The sequence below is a fragment of the Gambusia affinis genome, linkage group LG16 (assembly GCF_019740435.1).
Source record: "Gambusia affinis linkage group LG16, SWU_Gaff_1.0, whole genome shotgun sequence".
In the NCBI taxonomy this organism is placed as follows: domain Eukaryota; kingdom Metazoa; phylum Chordata; class Actinopteri; order Cyprinodontiformes; family Poeciliidae; genus Gambusia; species Gambusia affinis.
In genome coordinates this window covers 16,916,355-16,939,021 of record NC_057883.1, presented here as the reverse complement: position 1 = coordinate 16,939,021, position 22,667 = coordinate 16,916,355, and the positions used below count along the sequence as shown (strand labels likewise).

Sequence of the window (22,667 nt, the reverse complement as noted above, 5' to 3'; positions counted from 1 at the left end):
CAGATTTTGAAAAATTCAAGCTTGTAAAGATTTAAAAAAAATAAATAAATAAGACAAATCAAACTGTGGCTAAAAGATTAGCACATAGTATTGGCCTGGTAGCCTGAAATTTCTAATAAAGCAACACTAGTTATTTATTTACTCATTTATTTTATTTTATAGAAATATGTATTTTTACACAAGGATGGTATTTTTCTTATTACAGTGTGCTGCTGTTTAATTACCTAATGTTCTTGCAACTAGCAACTTCAACACAGACATACTGCAAGATGTTTGAATGCTTCAGTCTTACATTGTTTGGGCAAACAGTTCAAACAAGGTAGGCAGGGTCATCATCTTGTTGAAAATGTTGAAAAAGAAAATCATGTATTATGGTATGTTTTTCTCTAATATAGATTTTCTGGTTGATAAGCCTAAAATATATGAGCTTTTAAAGCTACTTTTTGCACAATCCTCTAAGCTCTCATTCATCCGCTGCAGAGAGGTTTAGTCTGAGGCATTAGAGCTGGATCTGTACTTGAATTGTCCGCTGCTATGTCAGCACAATAGAACACCCATGGAGTAGGAAGCAGCCTGTTCAGCTCACTTGAACCCCTAACTCAGCACCACTCACCTTGCATCAGTGTCCGTCCACACTGCTGGCCCTGCAGCATTTAGTTTCTCTACGGCCTCAGGCACATGTGCTTTTCTCTAACCTTGAGTGAGTCGCAAATTATGGAACAAGGAAAGACCAGTTTCTCAGCAGAAGTCTAAGCATGTGAAATGTTTGAATGGGGTTCTGCAGGAGGTGCTGCAAATGTGAAAGTGTTGTGTTGTCTGGCATGAAGCGTGCACAGTATAAAAGGAACAATAAAAGTAATCTCTGCAATAGTTGTTTAGATCAGGAACGTTTGTCTGTTTACATAACCTAGATCCATCAATCCAGCTCATTGAGTAACAAGGTAATGACACTTTGCCGAAACAAAGAAACCCAAGCAGTGACCGAAACTGTAGTATCCAGACAGTAAACCATCAGATCTGACCTCCAGCCTTCAGCAATGTCAGCAACTCTAATAGATATCTGTTTACAACAATCCAATTTACTTCCAATCAAAAGTTCCTTTGGGCTACAGAGCAGTTCAATTAGGTGTTCATTGGTAGATGTTGTACTATACAGCCTTTCACACCTCTCGGCACCTTTAAATTCAGTTTAAGCTCTTTTTTTTACCTCTGGTTTTTGTCTCCATCTGACTCTTTCTAAACCTGTCAGACGGAGAGGGACTGTGATTTTGTGTGTGTGATGGCTTGTATGTCTCTCTGCTTCGGTGAGGAGCCTCAGGGAGGAACACAGCCATTAGGAAGGTGATGCAATCACTGCAGGGCATGAAGGCTTTGTATCATTAAACTGACACACACACACGCACGCACGCAGATAATACACTTTCGAGAATGTTCCACAGCTATTTCTTTCAACATTACAGGGGCTGCAGTTGAAAATATTTTATATTCAAACTAAAAACAATGTTGAATTGTGAAGCACACTAAGGGAGTTATAATCCTGTAGAATGTCTGTGGCTGAACTTCAGATTTCTCCTGGTTACACCTCAGCATTCTGCTCACGTTCTGGATTTCTCTTGGATTGCATTTTTCTCTGGATCAAGGTGTCTGCATGAGAGGATACACTATATTAACTGTTACTTCTCTGAATCAGCTTCCCTGCCCATCACTTCACATTCCCAGCTGTTGCAAGCCACAGGTTTAAACTACACTTTTATTTTTTTTGGAAACGTTGTCTTGATGCTTCTTTACTTTTGATTGAAAACAGACATGAAATTGAGAAAAGACCCTTAAATAGCATATCAACAACTTCTACTTAAGCTAATTTAAAACCACATAGTGGATGATTAGAGAGACTGTAAATGTGTTTAACGGAACGTGCTGCATCTAAGTCAGTTTTGTACGTAATGCAAGAATTTGCATATAATAAACTGAAATTTGCTCCTACTATGAAAAACTCAGACATTAAATCATCTTTTTCTGTACTGCAGTTCAACTTTTATTCCCTCTGTCATTCCAATCACCCATATATTTGATTGCGGACTAATTTGTCTTGATTTGTTTAGATATGTGGACTACTTGGATTGTTGCCCAAATTTAATGTTGAAATCATGCCAATGAAAATATCACAATAATTTCATTAATTAGAATATCATTAAAAAAGTTATTCATTCAGGAATTTTGTTCACAGGGTCCACAGACTAATGTTTTCAACCCTGTATTTCTATGAATTCTAATTTTCTGCTTAAAGGTAATGAAAGCAAATTTAATTTTAATTTGTTTTTCTGTGATGCTGCCTTCAAGTTGATAAATGAATGGTATATTATAAATAAAATCAGATTGATTGCTTTGCAAAAAATAAAAAAAAAATAAAAATACTATTTCTTTATTTATCTTCTTTGTCATGACTTCAGGGTAATGCCGTTTATTCACAAACTGTACACCAATTATCTGAGAGCAACAAGAAAATTGGTACAGAATGACCTAGAAATTGGTGTAGCTACTATGGGTGTTGTTTGTTGTGTAGTATTGTATAAGAAGTACCTGACAAGAAACACAATGAGACTGTGCTGGATGTGGCTTCTCATCACCAGTTGGTGGTTTGTCTGCAGGTGGGTCGCTCGAGGTGACACCACAGACTGTAACTCAAGCTGCTCACTTTTTCCCTCCCAAACAATCTGTCACTCCACAACAGCCATGCACAACGCAAGGGCCCACACTGACATGCCAGATACAACTTTCACCCACTTTACATCAGCTGTTTGTATCATGGGAGTCACACAAAGGGGGAGAGAGAAAGGAGCTTCAGGAAGAAGACAGCAAATGGTGCCTGATTTTCCCAAAATGTTGGGCTAACTGAGTATTGTGTCCATTCATAGGTCTTTAAGGTTTTATGCAAAACTGTTCAACAAATTAATCATATTTAATTCAGAATTTCACAGATGTGTTCTTTTAAACCGGGCCTTTTTTGTTTAGATTACTCTTACCGCAAGTGAAATCAGTTGAAATATGTGTTTTATTTTTCCTCAGATTAATTTTGTCTGATATTAAAATGTGTTTGATGATTTCAAACATTTGGATGACAAAAAGCAAAAGAAAAATGGAAGAAATTTGTAAATCTGAATAAATTGCTTCTGCGCAGAGATCTACCATTTCCTTGGCAGAACAATTGTTGGAGCTGATCCTCTGTAGCAGATGCTAGATTGAGAATGGAATGGAAATAGTTGCATGAACTGAGCTCAAAGGTACACATAATGTAAAGGCTCTTTTTCTAATGTTCTTCTAATACTTATTTAAATAAATGAATATGAATATATGAAAGTTTTCTCTTAACTGCATTCATGTAAGAGTGTGGACATTGTTTGCTGGATTGCACAGTTTTTAAGGGACAGATTTTTCACTGTGTGTACATTGAGAATGAGGTGGATGTGATAACGGTTGTTTGCATATCTTTTTCCTACAAGAATAATTTTGTGTTTCAATGGCAGGAGCCAAATCAAATCAAAGACATTCTATACCACAAAAAATCTGACTTTCTATACTTTAATACAATTATTATGTAACTGTATTATGTAATATATTTGCTGTTGTTTCTTTCCACAGAGCTGCATACCTCATAAATTGCTTTTCAAATTGATGCAATCCAATGTTTTGTTACTTGATGCTCAGGGTTGTTGAGTCATTTCTTTTTCTGTTTTCTATTTTAGCCATGAAAACAAACTCTTTCATGTTGATATTTAACAGACAACTCTAAGTGTTGACAATTTCCTCAGCTAACCGTATGCAGGAAAAAATTTACAGCATGTGGATGTGGAGAATTGTCATGAATAAGCAACAAGAGACCTAAATTAACAATAAAACTTAATTAGTCGCAATAAATATTTGCACATCCTCAAAATGTCATTATAATTTAGCCATCTGTGTATTGAATGGACATGATCCAGGTCTGTTTATTTTTGTTAATAAGATGATGTTGCTACAATACTCAAATTGATAAAACACGTCAAGTTAAAGCCAGGACATACTTCAGCTTCCTGTGCAATGCACAAATCAGCAAAATGTTCTAAACTGAAAATTGTTCCAACCACATATTATGATTCCTGTGGTTATTGAACAGTCTAATTGCAGCGAAATAGTTTATTTCCTGTTTAGACAGGAAATAGCTGCAATAAATACTCAGTTCTCTTTGCTTATAGATGTTTGCCTGACATCATCTTTGCTTAACATGCTGCACTCAGGAATTATTAAAAATAAATTTGTCATTGACAGACACATTTTTTATAAACTTATTAATGAATGTGACTTTTTAAGTGCCAGGGTAGTAGTGTAAAATATTCCATGGGACCATCCGAATCTTGGCAAAGCTGCTACTTCCAGAGGGGATCTCAGCAGCAGGCTGCAGCACTGTGTGGTGCCTGAGGTGTGGTGACATGATGTGGGCTGACAGGTGGCACTGTGGGTAATAGGGCTAAAACTCCCATCATGCAGCCTGCTGAGAGCCATTCCTATCACTCTGGCTGACCAAATGTGCTCACCTACTCAGTCGCTTCACGATCATTACTGCATTGTGATTAAAAGCTGCAGCAAAGTCACAACTGGGATGTAGCTTTGAGGTGTGGGGTGACTGAAATTAACTGAGAAGTAAAGCTTAAAGCTGTGTGCACACAGTTGGCAGATTATAGCAACAAACTGTGCTGCATACAGTAACTGTCTTTCAGCAGGTCAGTCACCATTTAAATGCACTCATGTTAAAATAGTGCATTTAAACAAACTTAAATTTGTTTAATTGTCTCAAACAAATTTAAGAATTTGTTTAAGCAAATTCTCAAACATCCTTGCTAGGCTGTTATTTGTTGCTACTATCTGTCATCTTAACAGAATGATGTGAAGGTTCTGTCACATCACATCATGTTTTATAACATTCCCATAATTTCCTCGCAGGCAATTGAATTTTTAACATTTCATAATGATTGCGTTTCCAATGGTTAGAATTTGTTTTTGAATTAAATTGCAATTAAATCCATATGTGATCAAAAAATTTATTCATTCAGGAACTGTGTTCAGAGGGTTCACAGACGAATGTTTTCAATGCTGTATTTCTGTTAATTATGATTTTCTGCTTAAAGCTAATGAAAACAAAATTAATTTAAGTTTGTTTTTCTGTGATGCCGTTTTCAAGCCAATAAGTGAACGGTGTATTAAAAATAAAATTAGATTTATTGCGTTGCAAAAAAAATAAAATTAAATAAATAATAATACAATTCCTTCATTTTTTTCTTCTTTAGAATTAGTTTTTGAATTAAATTGCAATTAAATCCTTATGTGATCCCCACAAAAAAAAAAAAAAAATGTTTCTTTTGTCTACCAAACAAAACATTTAACACCAATTCAGATCAAGAAATTTCAAATAAAGAGCAACAAGCACTGGATCTAGCTGTATTATGGACTTTATCATTATGCAAAGCAGGCCTTTTGAAGACGTTTCTGACCTATCTACATACAGAAGTGAACAACAAGGTGATGCTCTGCCTCCAGCAGCAAAATTTGGATTAGGGTAACTTTTAGGTAGACAATAATTCTGCTTCCTTTAACATCATTTGAAAACAATGATAATTTTTCCTATAATATTTACCCCCAAATTTATTTTTATTACATATACACAAACATACATACAACCTTTTGCACAATGGCAGCATTAAAGAAAACTTGGGAATCAGTTTCAGATCTTCATCGATTAACTATTGCGCTTTTCAGTATTTTTTTGGTGGTTTATTATTTGTCTTTAATAGGTAGTTTATAGATTTGAATTAGTGGGTACTTTGTTAGGTATCCATGGTTGAATTGATAATAAATTTGATTTTAATGACTTATTTTTTCAACAAAAGTCTTTGGTATTCTGTTGATGTTACATTCACTCTAAATCCCGAGGCATATACAGATGATGTTCTCATGCTTCCTTTAGTGTAAAATCCCAAGCAAAGGAAGTAAACATACAGGAGAGTGGTTTTAAAAAGCTATGGACTGATTTATTTATGATCATCAATTTATTTTCAACTAACCTAATGTAGCTATATTACTAAGAAGAAACAAAAATTACATCCAGCATAATGGACAGACATCACATCCTGCTTTTATGTGTTGGCATATCTTGCAGCTTTGTGTTTGAAAAGCACTTCCACAACCGGAAAGATGTACAAACATTATTTGTTCTTCAACAATTTATTTCTTTTCCATCAAAAGAAATGCACAGATCAGCAAAGCTTTTACATACAAATCGCCATACAATAGCAGTTCTTTTTTTTTTTTTTTTTGTTGACGTTGAGGGATGATCGGTTTATTCCATTTGTTGTTTTTACACTGTATCTCGAACATTTGAAGTTATGCTGCATTCAGCAACAAAATAGGAAATACCAACGTTTTTTCTTCCACGTTCAACCACAAACTACGTACTGTATCTGGTCAATTAACAGATTATCGCTCCAGTAAGACTATTGTATAACATACAATACGGAAAAAAACCAAAACATTTTGCATAGCATCATTGTAATGTAGATACAGTACTGTAAGGCACTTCATAAAGAATTTTAGGCATTTATTTTACCTTTTGCCACTTCTCTCTAGAAACGTCACTTTAATATGCAATATCACAACATCTGAATAAAACTTTTCTGTAGTCACATTTTTGCCCACTAAGTATATCTCCTACACTTCTCTGCTTTTCTTTTGGCATTAAGTCTCAGGTTCGACATTCATACATTGTGCATAATATTGACTGAAACATTGTCTGATAACCCCACACACCCACTATTTTTCCAAAACACTATAAATAAATAAATATTAAAAATAATTGTGCAATAACTTGGGGTTATGTTGTTGAAAAGGCAACACACGTCAATAACAAGTCCCGAATCTAAAACAGATCAAATAAGTCTGAGTAAGTCAGAGGTTCTTTTTGTACCAACAGTGGCGATCAACATGACCTCCACTCATCTCTTGTTTTTAATAAAAACATTTCTTTAAGTTTCTTGCCAAACATTTCCAAAGAAATGCTGGGTTGACTGGGTGCGTGTATGTGTGTTGTATCTGTCTGAAAAGAGGAGAGGAAAATGCATCTTCTCTATCCCAGCTGGTCTTCGTACTGCTTCCGGAAGCAATCTCCAGCTGGGAAGAAATCCCAGCAGCGCTCCTGATACATCTTCCACACATAGGACTCCTGGGCACCAAGCAGAGACAGTCTTATGATATTAGTAAAGCCAACTTACATTAAGGAACTTGAAATCCTCACACAACATTTTTACACATCAGAGGGAGCGATTCTGTCTGATTCAGGATAAATTGCTCTCTTCATATTCTCAGCACTTGGAATGTGATAGTTTTAGCTTAACTAGTAAACTAGTTTGGCGCTCCTCAAACCAAAGTAGCTGACAACTGGTTTTACATCTTTATAGCCAAACAAGAACAGACAGATGACTGAAGGATCTTATAGGGATAGAATTACGATCATTATAATATGTAATCCCTTTGTCAGTCCGATAAGAAGGTAACATGTTATGAATAGGGAGGGGAAATATGTACTTTGTTCCTTGGTATTCGTTCTATTTAATTATTGTTGTGACAATTCTTTATGGCAGTAAATTCTATTAATGCCATATTTGTATGGAAAATGTATTTGTGGTTTAGACAGCAAAGTTCTGTATCTGACAGTGCCCTTAATAACCCGTGAAGCTGTAAAAACCGGTAAAACAAGATTTGTAATCATTGGTAATCTCAATACAAAGAGAAATCTATTGCTAGTTGAGGGACGGGATGCCAACCCACAGGTGTGTGTTACTACTATCACCGGCATGAGGAGCCGGGCTGTTGAGGTTTTGTACAATTTTCCTAGTAGTTACTAAGAGCACTAAGAAGACACTCTACCTGGCCAGTGTGCTCTGTTTCATCCTTATTGATGAGGTACATCAGGAAAAACCTTCGAAAACAAAAACATCACTGTTAGTTTGTAACATTCCACAGACTTGCACACAGACAAGAGAGAGAGAAAATGAGATGTGCAGATTCAAATTTGCTACATGATGCTACATTATTTTTGGACAATCAATGCCTGAGGCGAGAGTCTAAACAAAGCAACAAAACCCTGCCTCCATCCCCGAATCACCTGCTGCTTCCAAAATCAGGTGTAAATGGCAACGAGCCACCATATCTCTGTGGGCGTCACAGCATGCCGGTTCATAATGAATACTGGATGAGAGTGCAGTATTGCAAACCTATTTTCCAATAAAGTTCATAGCATTAAATAGTAATGAAGCGAGATAATGAGGTCGTCTCGGATCCACCGGCTAGCTGACTGTGAGAGCAAATGGACTGAGACTTTTTGTTGTTAGTGGTGTTATGCAGAAGCAATGGCCAAGCAGGGAGTTCAGAGGAAGCACATGGGGGGAGGGACATATCCTGGATCGAGTGATCTGGATAATTTGGCCCAAGTACTGTGCCAATGTGCTAAATCTATCAGTCAAGTAGTTACAGATCAAAAGCAACACATAATGGGGAAAAATGGACATACTAATTACAGTGCAGGTTTGTACTTACAGGTAGTTGGCCAAATTGTGCTCTTGCATGGTGTGAGTCTCGAAGCCATGAGGCGTTGTGTCAAAGTAGTCATTACCAATGCCGCAAATGAAACATTTGGTCTGAGGGCAGAAGATAAAAATATGTTTATAGGATTTATTCTACTTTATTTCACTAGCATTCTTGTATTTGGTAAGTGTGATATAAGGCATTCTCCCCCATGGTGATTTCATATCTCCGGTAGTTTTGAATGAATCTAAGATTGTAACATCACACTTGTCAGCACCTGATTCATGTTTGATGTGAATACTAAGGCTGAGAAAATTACTCTGAAGAAGGCCTGCTAAGTTGTATGTAGTGTGAAAAAAGCATGCAATTTTACGTTGCCTCCATCATATATTTTGTCTAAGATTACCCCATCATGTATGTAATAGTTAAATGTATGTATTGACAGACACAAAACATCCACTATTGACAAAAATAATCCTGAAAATTTGGTCAAAATCCCCATTAAATTGTGTATAACATTTTCTTACCTCCATGTCTTCTTTGACTTGTTCCTGCTGATCTCTTAGTTCTCCAAAGGCGTCAATGATCAAACCTACATCCACAAACAGATGTTAAGGGCACAAATAAGCAATAAGCATCATCCTCTTGCACCATATATATATATATATATATATATATATATATATATATATATATATATATATATATATATATATATATATATATATATATATATATATATATATATATATATATATATATATATATATATATATATATATATATATATATATATATATATATATATATATATATATATATAAATATATATATATATATATATGGTGCAAGTTTGCAACTGTTTGCAAGTTTTAAAAAGTCTTAAAAAACTTTTTTTAAAAAACTTTTAAAGATGATAAACATATTAGTTTATGTGTCTAATATGTGAAAGTTCTAAACTGTCAAATAAGTTTAGAAAGTGTGTTTTTTCATAAAATATTTAAGACATTAATTATTTTATCAAGCTATCTATTCATTTCCGCATGTATTGACTTTTTTGACAGGTACCACTTTTGTTTTGCACCATTTTGTCTTTTATCACCCTCTCCATCCCCAAAAAATAACAATCAAGTTTGCGGCTATAATATGACAAAATCTAAGAGTTGAATGGGAAGTGAGGAGTATGTAATAATAAATATCAGAAAGCATCTGTGAGCCAAATAAAACAGATCGTTTTATCCTTTCCTAAAAATATTTTTAGTAAAGACTGTATGTACACTCGACAAACCTACCTTGAATGATAGCCAGCAGGATGACAATGACAAAGAAGAAGAACGTAATGTCAAAAAGGATGCGGTAGAGTTCATATGGATCGCCTGCCGGGTCCTCAATTTCGTCCCCAATGCCGCCTCCTGCTCTCACCCCAACGTACATGTGGAACAGGTAGCACTACGAAAACAAAATTGGAGGATTGTTTTAAGTGTGAAAATGAGACACAAGTTAAGTTGGAGAAAAAACAATTAAATGGCATCTTCAGTTCACCGTCATCATGTCATCACACTTCATGTCTGGCTCATCGTCATCTGCGCTCTTGTTGTAGAACTTCCTGAAGAAGTTAAAGGCCACCACAGTGTAGAGATAGACCACGACTGCCAGCAAGCCGACTGTCAACACAAGCTGCAGAGGAAAATGGGGAACAGTAATTTACCATCTGCCACTGTACTGTTATTACTTGTTTTGGTTTGACACATAATCAGCACAGCAGAGGCAGGTTTGACAATCACCATTTGTTCTCTTTAACAAGGAGAATCGCGGGATCTTGATAGAGAGGAGCAGGTGAGATCAAAAGAGCTACAACATTTATTTGCGAGTAATAAATCTAATTTAAAACATTTCATTTTACATCTAACATAAAGCACTGTCCAGACTTGGCCCAAACACTAATCAGCTTGTCAGCTTGAAAGATAAAATCAAGGAAGCTGCAAAAAATTATACTTGGACTATAAATATGATTGATGGATCTACCCACAGGCCAATAACTTTGAAAAGTGTCAGTAATTCCCAAAGGTCTCAAACATTTTAGATTTTCTCTCACCTCTGAGACTATCATGAAACTAAAGTTTGATTTATGCCTCTGGTTATTTTATAGTTGCGGTCCAGATTGTAAGAAAATTTCAATGAGAAAGCTAAAGTCATTTTAGCTTAATTCTTTATCAGCCTTACTGCATATTGCAACACATAACCTATAAGTTGTTTTTCAAAAAAAAAAAAAAAAACCTGCACATACAGGTCAGGCAGTATTCAAGCCTGGTTTTAGTTGAACCAAAATGCTCCAAAATGCAGTTAATTTATGATTTAACAAGGAAGGCAATTAATTGTTTCACAAAAGGCTAGAATGGGTTTGGTAGCTTCTCCACTTAAAAAAAAAAAGTCATAATTTTAAAACTGCCTTTTGTATTTACTCAAGTTATATTTGTCAATTATTAAAATTAGTTTAACTAGTGCACTCAGATTTAACTGTATATGCAATTGCAGTGATATAGTTAAAGTTGGTTTGTTGTTTAAAATATTTCAATTAAAAATTCTACTCTTCAAAAAATAGGATCTTTTCAGCACTTCTCTTGACTTACAAAGCAACAATTAAAGACTGTGATCTTCTTTTGCAGATTGTAGCTTCTAGGCTAAAACTATTATGTGCCTCACACAAACCTTAACCTCAATCCTTAACTCAGCACTGACCCCTGTTGTCTAGAAGAAGACTTGCCTCCTTCTTCTTACCTGTTTGCCATTATGAGTGACGGAGGACAGGATTGTGCGGAGGGTCTTGAAACCCATGGCGATGTCCAGCAGATGGGCAGCGAAGAAAAAGTTGTTGTAGTGCCCAAGAATGGACATGGTTGTGTACCAAACTAAATATAGGAATGACTATTGCAGACACAAAATGATCAGAATCAATAACTGAGTGACACAAAAAGGAAAATGCCACAATATGATTGTCACATTTCATGTTAACTTACATTGTCTGTAAACACCACTCCCAATTTCCAGACGTGGTATTTTGTATCGATTGAGCTCAGCCTGGAAAAGGAAAGAAGCTGATATTAATCATTCATATTTTCTGTTTGCCCTCCATTTTTTTCATATGCAGCTCCAGTCTAGTAGCTATTTATTGCTCCAATCTCACACCATGACACTAGTGATGCCTCCTTGGCAACCGTTTCCTCTGTGGGGTTGAAATCCAGAGCACTCTTGTCCAATCCCAGCAGCTCTGCTATCCTCTCTGCTCCATACAGGTCTCCATACTTTTTTATCACCTGCAAACAGCAGTCACAAAAATAAACAAACAAGTGAGAAGACGAGCAGGGAGGTTTCACTTTAAAGCTTGTGTGGATTACAGATTTAACCAAGAAAACAAATATTTAAACAACTTACTTTGCGTTTGACAAATTTATCCCAGTAGTTATTGGGAAAGGAGCTGATAAAAAGCCACAAAAGCACAAATAAAAATTAAGCCATTGTTACAGCTCAGAGAGAAATACCAGTGATGTGACTGACTCACAGGGTATTGATGACCAGTCTGTCCCACTGTCCTTTAATGTCGTCATCAGACGGCTGCTCAGTAATATAGAGGCCTGCAAACTCCAGTTTCCTAGCTATTTCCTTTTCTCGTTTGAACACAACCAGAGGCACCTTGAGCAAAGAAAAACACATTTTTAGACTAAAGTCTTAAACACTAACATCCCATGATTTTTAGAGAAAAAGAGATTATAAATACTAAACTGAATTTCAGGTTCAAGAAGTCAAAATCAAAATTTTAAGTCTTTCAAAAGTACAATGGAAATCCTAAGAATAAATTTTAATAGCAATAAGATTCATGAGTGTTTTTTTTACAGCTTTATTTTTATCGAGGCAGAGAAAAGCTATTTTATGAGGTTTTCAAGATGGTTCCCACTCAAGAAAAAAAAAAATCTAGCTATCTGTCATGATACAGAATGTTTTCCTACTTGTGAGTGATAAAGTTTATGGTGCTACTTCATGGTGCCATTTATGACCCTTTACAATTATGTACTATCTTGTGTTGATCTAACACATTAAATACCAGAATACATATGTGATGTTGTAATCTGACAAATAGAATAGAAAAGAATTTATTGGTTGTCACTGTACATATGTATAATGATATTAAAGCCAGCTCCAAAACAGTGCAAACGATGTCAGAAAATATATAAACATAACTATGGTGATATTTACAATCTTAAATAAGTTAAAATTGATCTTTGTATATACACATATACTTATAGCCATCATATGATTTTGTGCTGATAATGCTAAAGTTCAAGGAAATTAATAGTTTTGCAAAGGACAGCTTGCATAATGACATTTTTTTTGTCACTATACCTTCAAATAGTAGTATCCCACCACACACAGGAAAGATATGATGGTATGTAGTATTGCCAGACAACGAAGTGTTGGTGCCATGTAACCAGTGCTTTCCTGCAGGACAAAGTACTCGAGTGCCCCTTCATCCTCCTCCTCTCCTACTCTGCCTCTCCGGTTCCAGGGGTCTTCATCTTCGGTGTATTCACCAGTCACCTAAAAGAGAATTTTATTAACATGTAAAAAAAAAGCAAACAAGGTCAAATCCTCAATCGTAATATCAAAATGGTTTAAAAACAAATGTACCTTGTAGAAGAGAAGTATGAAGTTGATTGCAAAGGCAACAAAAAGTGCCAAGAAGCGCAAGTTGTAGAAATTTCTAGCCAGGTAGTTCTATAAAAAAAATTATGAGAACAATTTCTGCATGAGTTATATCTGCAACTTATTCAATTACAGTTTACTTTACAGTTCTGGTGCTTCATTTTTTTTAAAATGAACTAAGAATGCATTTGTTGTAAGCAATAAATTTTCATGTTGATATGTGATCAGGTTTTTATGAAGAGTCTAAACTTAATGTTGCAGGCTAAATACTGTAGATTGACAGCTATTCATAACATCTGCTCAGAAACATCACAGGTGAGCTTTTGAAATACTGAGACAAAAACTTTCAATCAGAATGAATGAAAAAAAACATTAGGTGGTTAAAGTCTGCAAAAAAGGCAAAATATTTGTATGTAATTTTAAGTCCATGTATGTTTTTCTGTTGTCATGACAACTGCCTCCAAAGTAATGTGTGGGTGTGCTTGGTTATCCATTGTTAAACCTGATGAACAGTGAATATTTCCTTGTTAGTCAATGCTTGGCCAAAGCATTTTAAGATGCTTTGGCCAAGCGAAAGGATTTGATTTGGTGTTAAGAGTAATCATAGGTAATCTTCTGACCAGCATCTTAGTCTGGTAGATTTCTAAGCCAGCCAGAAAGCTGGCCATAAAGGCCTCTGGTGGTTCTTTCCTCAGGCTGAGCCTCTTCTTTGGTGCTCTTCTCTCCTCTATTGAATGCTGTGGTGGAGCTTCGTCCTTGGCCTTGTCATGGTCCTTTTTCTCACCATCCTCTGAACTGCAAACATAAATTCCACTAGTAACAATGTGAAGTACATGAGAAAGAAAGTGTTTGAATGATAAGAGTGAATGCAGGAGTGTTTTTATGCATACAAGCACAAAGTTTGTACTTTATGAAAAACTACACTCACTCTCCCTTCTCTGAGTCTGATTTGTAGTCTCCATTTGAAGCCTTCTTTGCAGCCATCTGTTAAAAAATTGTGTTCAACATTTACTTTCAAGTCAAAATTACTGAAGCACAAAAGAAATTATGACACAATACACAAGGCAGTTATGGTTCACAATTAATCTATTTTGCTTTTGCTTTGCACAAACATGCATGCTCCAGGAAACTTTTTACATTTTGTCAGACTGCAACCGCAAATTTCATTACTAGCGATGTGAATGTTTTCCATTGGGATTCGTGACGGGTATGTATAATTGTGAAATGCCTTACAAATAAATATCTGAAAAGAACAGTCTGTATATGTAAGCAAGCGACCTGATTTAATACTTAAGTAGAACTTCTTTTCTCCAATTACATTGTTTTTCAACACATGAATATGTCTATATGTCTGACTGCTGTATTCTTTGGTCTTTCTGATGTTCACCAATGTTTCCTAACAAACCAACATGGCAGTGTTGTTCAGACTTTTTTCCACATGGTCCAAAATTGTCTAAGGATCTGTAAATTATTATACATCATAAATGTAAAAACAAGTATATAGTCCCATATTTTTAGGGCCATGTATCGACAGATTTTTATTTTCTTGGTCCCATTAACAGCCTATTATTAACAACAGGAACATGATTTAAATAAGTGTTTGAAATGGTTAAAAATGAACTAAATGCAAATTTGGGTGAACCCAGATCTGGTTTTGAGTAAAAGTTGCCTGATGTATGTGGTTCTATTTCTAAAGAAATAACAGAAAATAGAGAAAAAAAAATGTGATTATTGAAAATTAATACTTTTGGTTTATGTAACATTTTCCATTTTTGAAAATTTCATTTTGTCATTAAAAACTTAACTCTAGTCTACATTTGCTGATGTTGCTAGTAGCTCAAATATAAACCATTATGTTTTTAAATAACGTAATGGGTATTTAAAAAAAGTTATTAGCTAATAATAGCTCATTACTTTATGTAAAGCATTTAGAAAACAAGGGGCTTAATAATATTGCAAAAAAAAAAAATAAATAATGCATATTTTTTTTCACTCCACAATTAGGCTCAGCTTTGTGTTGCTTTATCACATAATATTCCAATAATAGACATGGATGATATAAACAAGACTACATTTGAAGAATTTGAAGAACAAATACAGTACTTTGAAAGGTATCATTACTGACCTGTGCCTTCTTCTGCTTGACGGCACTCGCTATTGATGGAGCATCTCCCACCACCACCTCCGATACATCCCCCAAGCCTGGCTCAGTTCCATGCTTGCCCTCCCTCTTTGGCTGTATGTTGAGCAGCTCCGCCATGAGGTCAGCCTCCGCTGCAACGCCCTGAGCCATCTGACCCATCTCCTCCAATGCTGAGGCATCGTTGGCCTCCATTTTTTCCGTTTCCAGGACATCTCCATGAATCCCAAACTGAGTGGGGTCAGGCATGTTTCCCAAAATGTCTGTCACCTTCATATTCTTAGCCCCTTCGACCAGGCCACCCCCAAACATAGTGGTCCACAAGATGTGGAAGAAACCCCAAATCAGGCTGTAGATAAAGTGGAAAAGACCAGTGATGATCATCCAGAAAAAAGAGAAGAAGCCCTTCACCATCTCCCTCACACTCATCTTCCTGAATTTCCGATATTGCCGCCTCATGCTCTTCAGAGTGAGCAGTTGTCGGAAGTGACACAGGTTCTTTCTCATTGAGATGCAGGCAATTGTGAAAGCTGAGGAAGACTCCATCATGATGTTCTCCTCTTCTTCCTCATCCTGGTTCTCTACTACATTTGGGCTCTCGTCCTCATCTTCGTCAGAACGCTCAACAGGATCCGGCTCTGAGATCTGAGAAGCCAGCTGCATTTCAAAGATGGTGTCCTCACAGAAGTTGACAAACAGCTCCATCTTCTCACTCTCCCCGCCCTCATTGACCACATCGAATATGAACTGCCGCTTTGACTCTTTCACCTGAGGCTTTTCCCACTGCGTGCGACTTGACTCGCTGATCTCAAAGTAGACCCTCTCAATGCGTTTGGCTCCACCCATGATTTCAATACGACCCAAGAAAGGCTCAAAGTAGCTCAGAACGCTTTCAGCCAGGTTAAGGAACGTAGAGAGACGAGCGTCGTGGGGCATATGCTCCGAGAGGTTGGTGAGCAATACAGCCACATTGAAGCCAATGTCCTTTGCTGGTTCATGAAATCTCTCCACAAATTGTTTGTAGCTAAACATGTCGTTTTCGTCAGCCTCAGCACAGGAGAGAAGAAATTCAATTTCAGACTGAGAGTACTGCTTTTGGTTCTCCATGGACTTTTGAAAGTCCTTCTTAGAAATGACGCCTTTACTCTCCGAGTCGTATTCCTTAAAACTGTCTGATGTCGTCAAGTCCTTCAGCTTGAGGAACATGTCAAAAAATTTCAGAATCATCTCCACGTTACTTGAAGACTCCACCAAGGTGTCAACCATCTGTTTGCCAATAGTTCCATTCACAACGTTACCTGTTAAGCAACAAAGTGTTCGGATAAGGGTTTGTTAGGAATTACATTGATGGGACAAAAGGTGTAGTACTGAACTTTTTTGCATTTTGTCATGTTCCAACCACTAACGTCAATTTATTTTAATTGGGATTTTTTGCAATAAAACAACAAAGCAGCGGGAAATGTCACATGGTTTTCAAAATTAGTTACAAATAACTCTCTGAAAATGTGACAAGCATTTTGTATTCAGTGTATCTGATTGGACTTTGTAAAACCACCTTTGGATGGAATTACAGCACAATGTTTTTTGGGGAATGTCTCCACCAGTAATATATACCAAGGTCAACAAGAATAAAGACCATCTGTAAGTTCTGCCACAGATTCATTTGGATGTAGGTCTGGACTTTGACTTACCCATTCTAAGACACAAACCTGCTTTGCCATAAAGCATTCATCTGTAGCTCGGTGTTTATTTTTTAAGGTACTGTCCTGATGGGAATGTCTATTTTTAAAGAAGCTCTGTCAATCTCCCATTCAACCTTGACCAACTTCCCTATCTGCTGAAGAAAAGCATCCTCCACATCAGGTTGATACCACCACATTCTAATAATTTGTTTATGGTAATGTAAATTTTTTTGCATGATTTTTCACATGTAGCTAAAAAGGTAGATGAGACATTTGGGTCTCATCTGTCCAAAATACATTCCCAAACAAAAGCTTGGTCTTGCAGGCTAAATAAAGCCCTGCTAGGCTTTATTTAGTGCTACTTTCTTCAAGTAAAGTATTTCTCTTTGACACTCTTCCATAAAATCCAGATTCATAAAGTGCACAATTAATAGATGTTCTGTCCAGAATTTCTATATAAAAAAAGTGCAAGTTGCATGAATATTTTTGTAAGATTCAGAGGATCTAACAGTTAGTTACAAATATTTCTATTTCAATCATACCTTCTAGAAGAGAAAGCATCATAACAATCATGTCCTGCTGCAGGTCCAGGAGCTCCTTCAGTAATTCAATCTGACTGGAGTCCTGTTGCGAGAAGGGAAAAAATATCACTCAGACAACTGATGGCCTTCCTGTAGGGATTGCTCTGCACTATTTAATAACCCTGAGCTGAGTCTCAAGTGATCAAGGTTGCTTCGGATTCTGCTGGGGGCCAGACGGTCCCTCATCTCAACATCCATCGATCATCACCAGGGTTGATGTTATTTCACCATCCAGGAGCAGATGGCTGGGTCACTCTGACTCATTTAGGGTCTCTCTGGATCTTGTATTAACCATGCCGTAAATCTAAACCTAACTTTGATGGGTTGAATTCAACTCCCACACCTGTGCTCTGCAACATCCTGGCATCTACTGTCAAACCTATATTCCTAGAGATGATAAGATAAGGTTATAAATCAGTTAGCTAAATTGGCTGACATGATTGTATTGCAGTATCACGCAGTGATATCACTGAGGCTGGAGGGACCTCTAGTGGAGTCTCAGAAAACATTAATGCTGTTCAGGTTTTTTAATTTAACTGGTACCATATAAACAATTATTCGGGCATTTATATTCTGACTTTGACCGAAATGTAATTTCATATCCATATTACCTCCTATGATATTTATATAAAGCCAAAATTCTAAACAATTTATGTATTTACAGACAAAAATATGTACAACCGAAAATACAGTTCAGCTGACAAGTTCATTAGCAAATATTTGACTGTACTTTCAACCTTTAGAAAATTTCAAATCTGTCTTCCTATAGCAAGCTGATTCCTCACCAAAGTGACTAAGAGTTTGCATGCATATCATTTGTAAAAAGCATTCAAATATAACAAAAAAAAATTTTAATTTTAGCTGAAAGATACATTGATAGTAAAATATCAACAAGATGTATTGTCTCAACTTTCACCCTGCAAGTATCATCTGTAAAATAGTTGTAAATATTATCCTAAACATTTTAGCATAATAGTGTAGGAAGTGGTTGCCAAGCTCACAAATGAAAACAATAGGAAAACTTCTATCAAAGAAATACTTCCTCACTTCTGACAAGTTTGAGTTTATTTCTGCTGACATAAATCAAATACCTGGGATAATTTCATCTGCATGTTGGCAAAGACATGCAAGAAGCCCACAACCGCATCCCACAGCCTGCTGTGAGCCAGACTCTGCTGATTACCGATGCATGGACCCTGGAGGACAAACAATATGGTTGATAGGAGGAAAAGATTGACATGGCTAACTGTGGAGCAGTGTGTGGTGATGGAATACCTGTATATACTCTGTTAAAGAGTTGAAGACCTGTTTGGCAACTGACAGTGCTTTAGAAAAGTTCCTCTGGCCAGCCTCATCAATGACATCCTTACCAGAATAATACCAGTAGAAATCACTGATGGATTCCTAGAAGAGGAACTAATAAGTTGATTGTTGTCTTTTATACAGGAAAGGCAGGAGGTCTGTATGCAACAGTGGGCTACCTGGAGTCTTAGCAGGTAGTCAACTGTGCTGATGATGATATTGACTGTGGTGGTATTCCCTGTTTGGGTCCTCAGGAAATTTTGAAAATCTAAAACGCACATGACAGACAATTAAGTATAAAGTATGAATTAAATTACTTCCTAAGCCTTCTTCACATTTTGTCAAATCCATCTGCTCAGCAATTCTGATCAGCTTCTCAGTCCTATCAGAAGAAAAGGAATGTTTCAGTGAAAGAATCTGCAAACATCAAGTCTTTTGGCTCTTGTTTTCCACACATACATAAAGAAAATAGAGTGAACAGCTAATGTTGTAGACTTCCTGTCCAGGGCTGCATCTCTGCAGCTCTTTCAGCATTGTAATTTTCAAATTGCTCTGAGATATTCCGAAGTTGGTATTTTGCTTTAGGCCATAACTTTGTTTTAATTTTCTCTACAACTTTATTCGGTCTGCTGTGTTCACTGGACTGCTTGAAGTGTTTATTCACTTTAGCAAATCTCAGAGAAATGTTTAGGGCTATGAGAGTAAGGACAGCTAAAAAAGCATTGAGGCCAAACATTTAACATTTTTATTTTAAAAAAATGGAAAACCATTTATAAATTTTTTACCGCTTTATGTCTTCACTACTTTGTTAGTCTAGCATATAAAATACATTTGAAAAAAGTTCAAGGCGTAAGAATATCTTTTCTAGCAGAAGGACTTTATTTACCCCAAATCTGTCCTCTCAAATACTAGTGGGCTCCATTCAACATGATCTGAGATTCTGACATTTAAAAGCCAACCTACCATTGTTATGACCCTCACAGAGAAGTTGCAGAAACCTAAAGAGATCCTTAGTGAATTCATCATTTTGCAGAACCTTGGAACCTGAGAATAAGCATAAAATATTTTTTAGTTTTAATATTGAACAGTGCTTTTATACCTATGCAGGCATACAAGCGTTCTTAATGTTTGCCTCCTTATAAAGCTGCTGCCTTCTTGACAAACAACCTTAATTCTTGTGCACTATTCTGTTGAGAGCACACATACAAGGTCAAGTGCATCAATCCAAAAATTAAAAAAATACAGGAAGAGAACTGGGCTTTGTTGTTCACACAAACAAAGCTTTGGTAGATTTAACTCATAATTCATGGTGGTTAGTATTATAAAAATCTTTTTCAAAAAAATAAATAAATAAAGGTCCCAAAAGAAAAAGCAAGCACAGATTTCCTAAACTAAATCAAACAGTCTTAAGGGTCTGACCAGAGAGTAAAAGAGCATGCATTAGTTTACTCAGTCCAGGGCTCAAATATTGACATTGCATCGCATTCATAAAAAAGAAAGAAGAGGAAACAGGAACCGGGAGGAAATAAGGAAAGGAAGAAAAAGGGAGCTAGAGCAGTCAAGATGTCAGCACAGCATACAATGAGTAGAATCTAAACCATGTATTTACCCCGCTCACTCACGTTGACTGGGATCGATGACATTAAAACATGATCAGAAGGAAACAAACAAAACAAAGGCAGACATAAGCAAAGGAGAAGACATTTAAATTTAATCATAATAGGTAGGAACAGGGGAAACAATGATAGGACTATAGATATATTTAATTTACATACACTGATTGGCAACACTGACATACAGTAACAATTATTGCAGTCTTACAGAAAGCACAGGTTGCTAACCGCGCAGGAGTTTAGACAAAAACAGTAACCATCACTTATGCCTGATCTTATGAGGTGAAAATGAGCTGGGTTATGTATGATTAAAAAAAGTTATTATACTGTATGCAACCCATCAGTTTAATAGGAACATTCTATGTAAATGTGTTTGTGACATTTTTAGGACTCAGACAGGACTTTGACATACAGTAACACAGGTTTGTCTGCAGGATGACATGACAACATGAAACAAGAAACACACATGACATGGAGATGGATTTGAGCAATAACAAACCAAAGAGGAAATGTTCTTGCAAGCTAATCCTATCTCTTTTTTGTGTTGTTTTGCAGTCATCTTAGAAACCAGTAGGGTCAGAAGTTCATCATGTGAAAATAAGGGGTTGTTTACGAGGTGATAACGTCACCAGCTGGGCTAAAGCAGATTGAGCCAGAAATCTGTTCACACACAGCATCAGCAAATTGTTAAACGCCCCATCTGCTGCTCCAATAAAACCCACAAATTTTATCATCTGGATTTGATTTTCATTTTAATGAAGTTACTGATCTATTAGGAGCTGGTTTGCACATAAAAAGAGCAAAAGAACTACTGGATTTTTATTACTCCCTGATTTAATGCACCCGGATCAAATGATGGCTCGTTAGAAGGCCTAAGAAGAACATTGACATGCTGAAAAGGTTGGTGGTGCCACCAGGGAGAGAATTAAAACATTGCAGGATGTCGGCCCTCGAGGACCCACTTTGGGGACCCCTGGTCTAGAGTCTCATCACTGACAAATATCAATTTACAGTAAATCTTTCTTCAAATGTTTAAACTGACTTTAATAAACTTTTTACAACACTTTGAGTCAACTAAATATCCCCCAGAGCAGGAAAGCTCAGTCAGGTGCAAGGTTTAAGAAGAGCTAGGATTACAAAGAAGATTTTACCATGTTTATCATCCTTACTCACTTGATCCCTCTTCAGTAACCATCCCCAGGCCTTCGGCTTTGTTTTGCCTTTCAAAGGCATTCAAATCCAGGACACTGTGAGGAAGAAATGGCACAGAATGAACTTTAAAACACAGAACCTCATTTGTCTGTGTTTTTTAACTTATACAGCAAATTCTACAAAGTTGGGGAAAGAAAGGGAAAGAAATCTGCTGTTGAAACATGCAAAAGTCAAAAGCTCTGAGTATCATTTATCGAGTCCCAAAAGCAAAATATTCTATAGTGAAATATTTGAGTTTCCATTTTGAATACCTCAAGAAATTGAACAATTCCAAATATTTAAGATTAGCACCATCCTTTTGGAAAAGACATGAACATTAATATATGTTTACCCCATAATAGAAAATGTTTCTTTTTCAATTCATTGAATGACATGAATCAAATTCCATGCTATTCCAGGCTGTGTAGGAAATCTTATATTTATTATTGACTGCTGTTGCTATGAAAAGCCAATTTTCTACCCCAGTTCTATGTCAAATATGCTTTAACATAATTAGATCTCAGTCAAAAAACAACAACAATATTTTACATTGAACGATTGTATTGTCATTACCTGCATGACATCATCAATCCAGATAGACTTTTGAAAAACCCAACGTCTCTTTTCTCCTTGAGATAATCCAGCATTTTCTGTATGATAAAAACCAGATTATTCAGATAAGCTGAAGTTGGTAAATGGTCAATGAGAGAAACGATGCCTACCTGTTGGACCAGGATGTTTCCACCGTTGAGAATGGAGATGCCCAGTTTGAGGGTGAAAGTCACAGTGGCACCAAGTCGACCTGAGATGATGCAGAATGGATGATAAATTGACCAAATATGGCTGCTGC

At 36.3% G+C, this 22,667-nt stretch overlaps 1 protein-coding gene across 1 annotated transcript in view; it reads right to left on the bottom strand.

The window, feature by feature from the left end:
- Positions 1-6,006: 6,006 nt before the first annotated feature.
- LOC122845862 (ryanodine receptor 3-like) overlaps positions 6,007-22,667 on the bottom strand; it is a 118,063-nt gene continuing 101,402 nt past the window's right edge. Inside the window, exons 86-110 of the mRNA XM_044142373.1 lie at positions 22,540-22,619; positions 22,391-22,467; positions 21,800-21,873; positions 20,623-20,640; positions 19,977-20,057; positions 19,193-19,281; positions 18,987-19,115; positions 18,803-18,907; positions 17,673-17,754; positions 15,434-16,746; positions 14,237-14,292; positions 13,929-14,103; positions 13,294-13,380; positions 13,009-13,203; positions 12,170-12,300; positions 12,043-12,085; positions 11,797-11,924; positions 11,628-11,688; positions 11,389-11,535; positions 10,153-10,287; positions 9,903-10,059; positions 9,138-9,202; positions 8,623-8,723; positions 7,954-8,005; positions 6,007-7,249 (exon numbers count right to left, since the gene is read on the bottom strand). Of these exons, the coding sequence (XP_043998308.1) occupies positions 7,154-7,249; positions 7,954-8,005; positions 8,623-8,723; positions 9,138-9,202; positions 9,903-10,059; positions 10,153-10,287; positions 11,389-11,535; positions 11,628-11,688; positions 11,797-11,924; positions 12,043-12,085; positions 12,170-12,300; positions 13,009-13,203; positions 13,294-13,380; positions 13,929-14,103; positions 14,237-14,292; positions 15,434-16,746; positions 17,673-17,754; positions 18,803-18,907; positions 18,987-19,115; positions 19,193-19,281; positions 19,977-20,057; positions 20,623-20,640; positions 21,800-21,873; positions 22,391-22,467; positions 22,540-22,619 (3,677 nt within the window). The 3' untranslated portion in view covers positions 6,007-7,153. The remainder of the gene's footprint in view (positions 7,250-7,953; positions 8,006-8,622; positions 8,724-9,137; positions 9,203-9,902; positions 10,060-10,152; positions 10,288-11,388; positions 11,536-11,627; positions 11,689-11,796; positions 11,925-12,042; positions 12,086-12,169; positions 12,301-13,008; positions 13,204-13,293; positions 13,381-13,928; positions 14,104-14,236; positions 14,293-15,433; positions 16,747-17,672; positions 17,755-18,802; positions 18,908-18,986; positions 19,116-19,192; positions 19,282-19,976; positions 20,058-20,622; positions 20,641-21,799; positions 21,874-22,390; positions 22,468-22,539; positions 22,620-22,667) is intronic.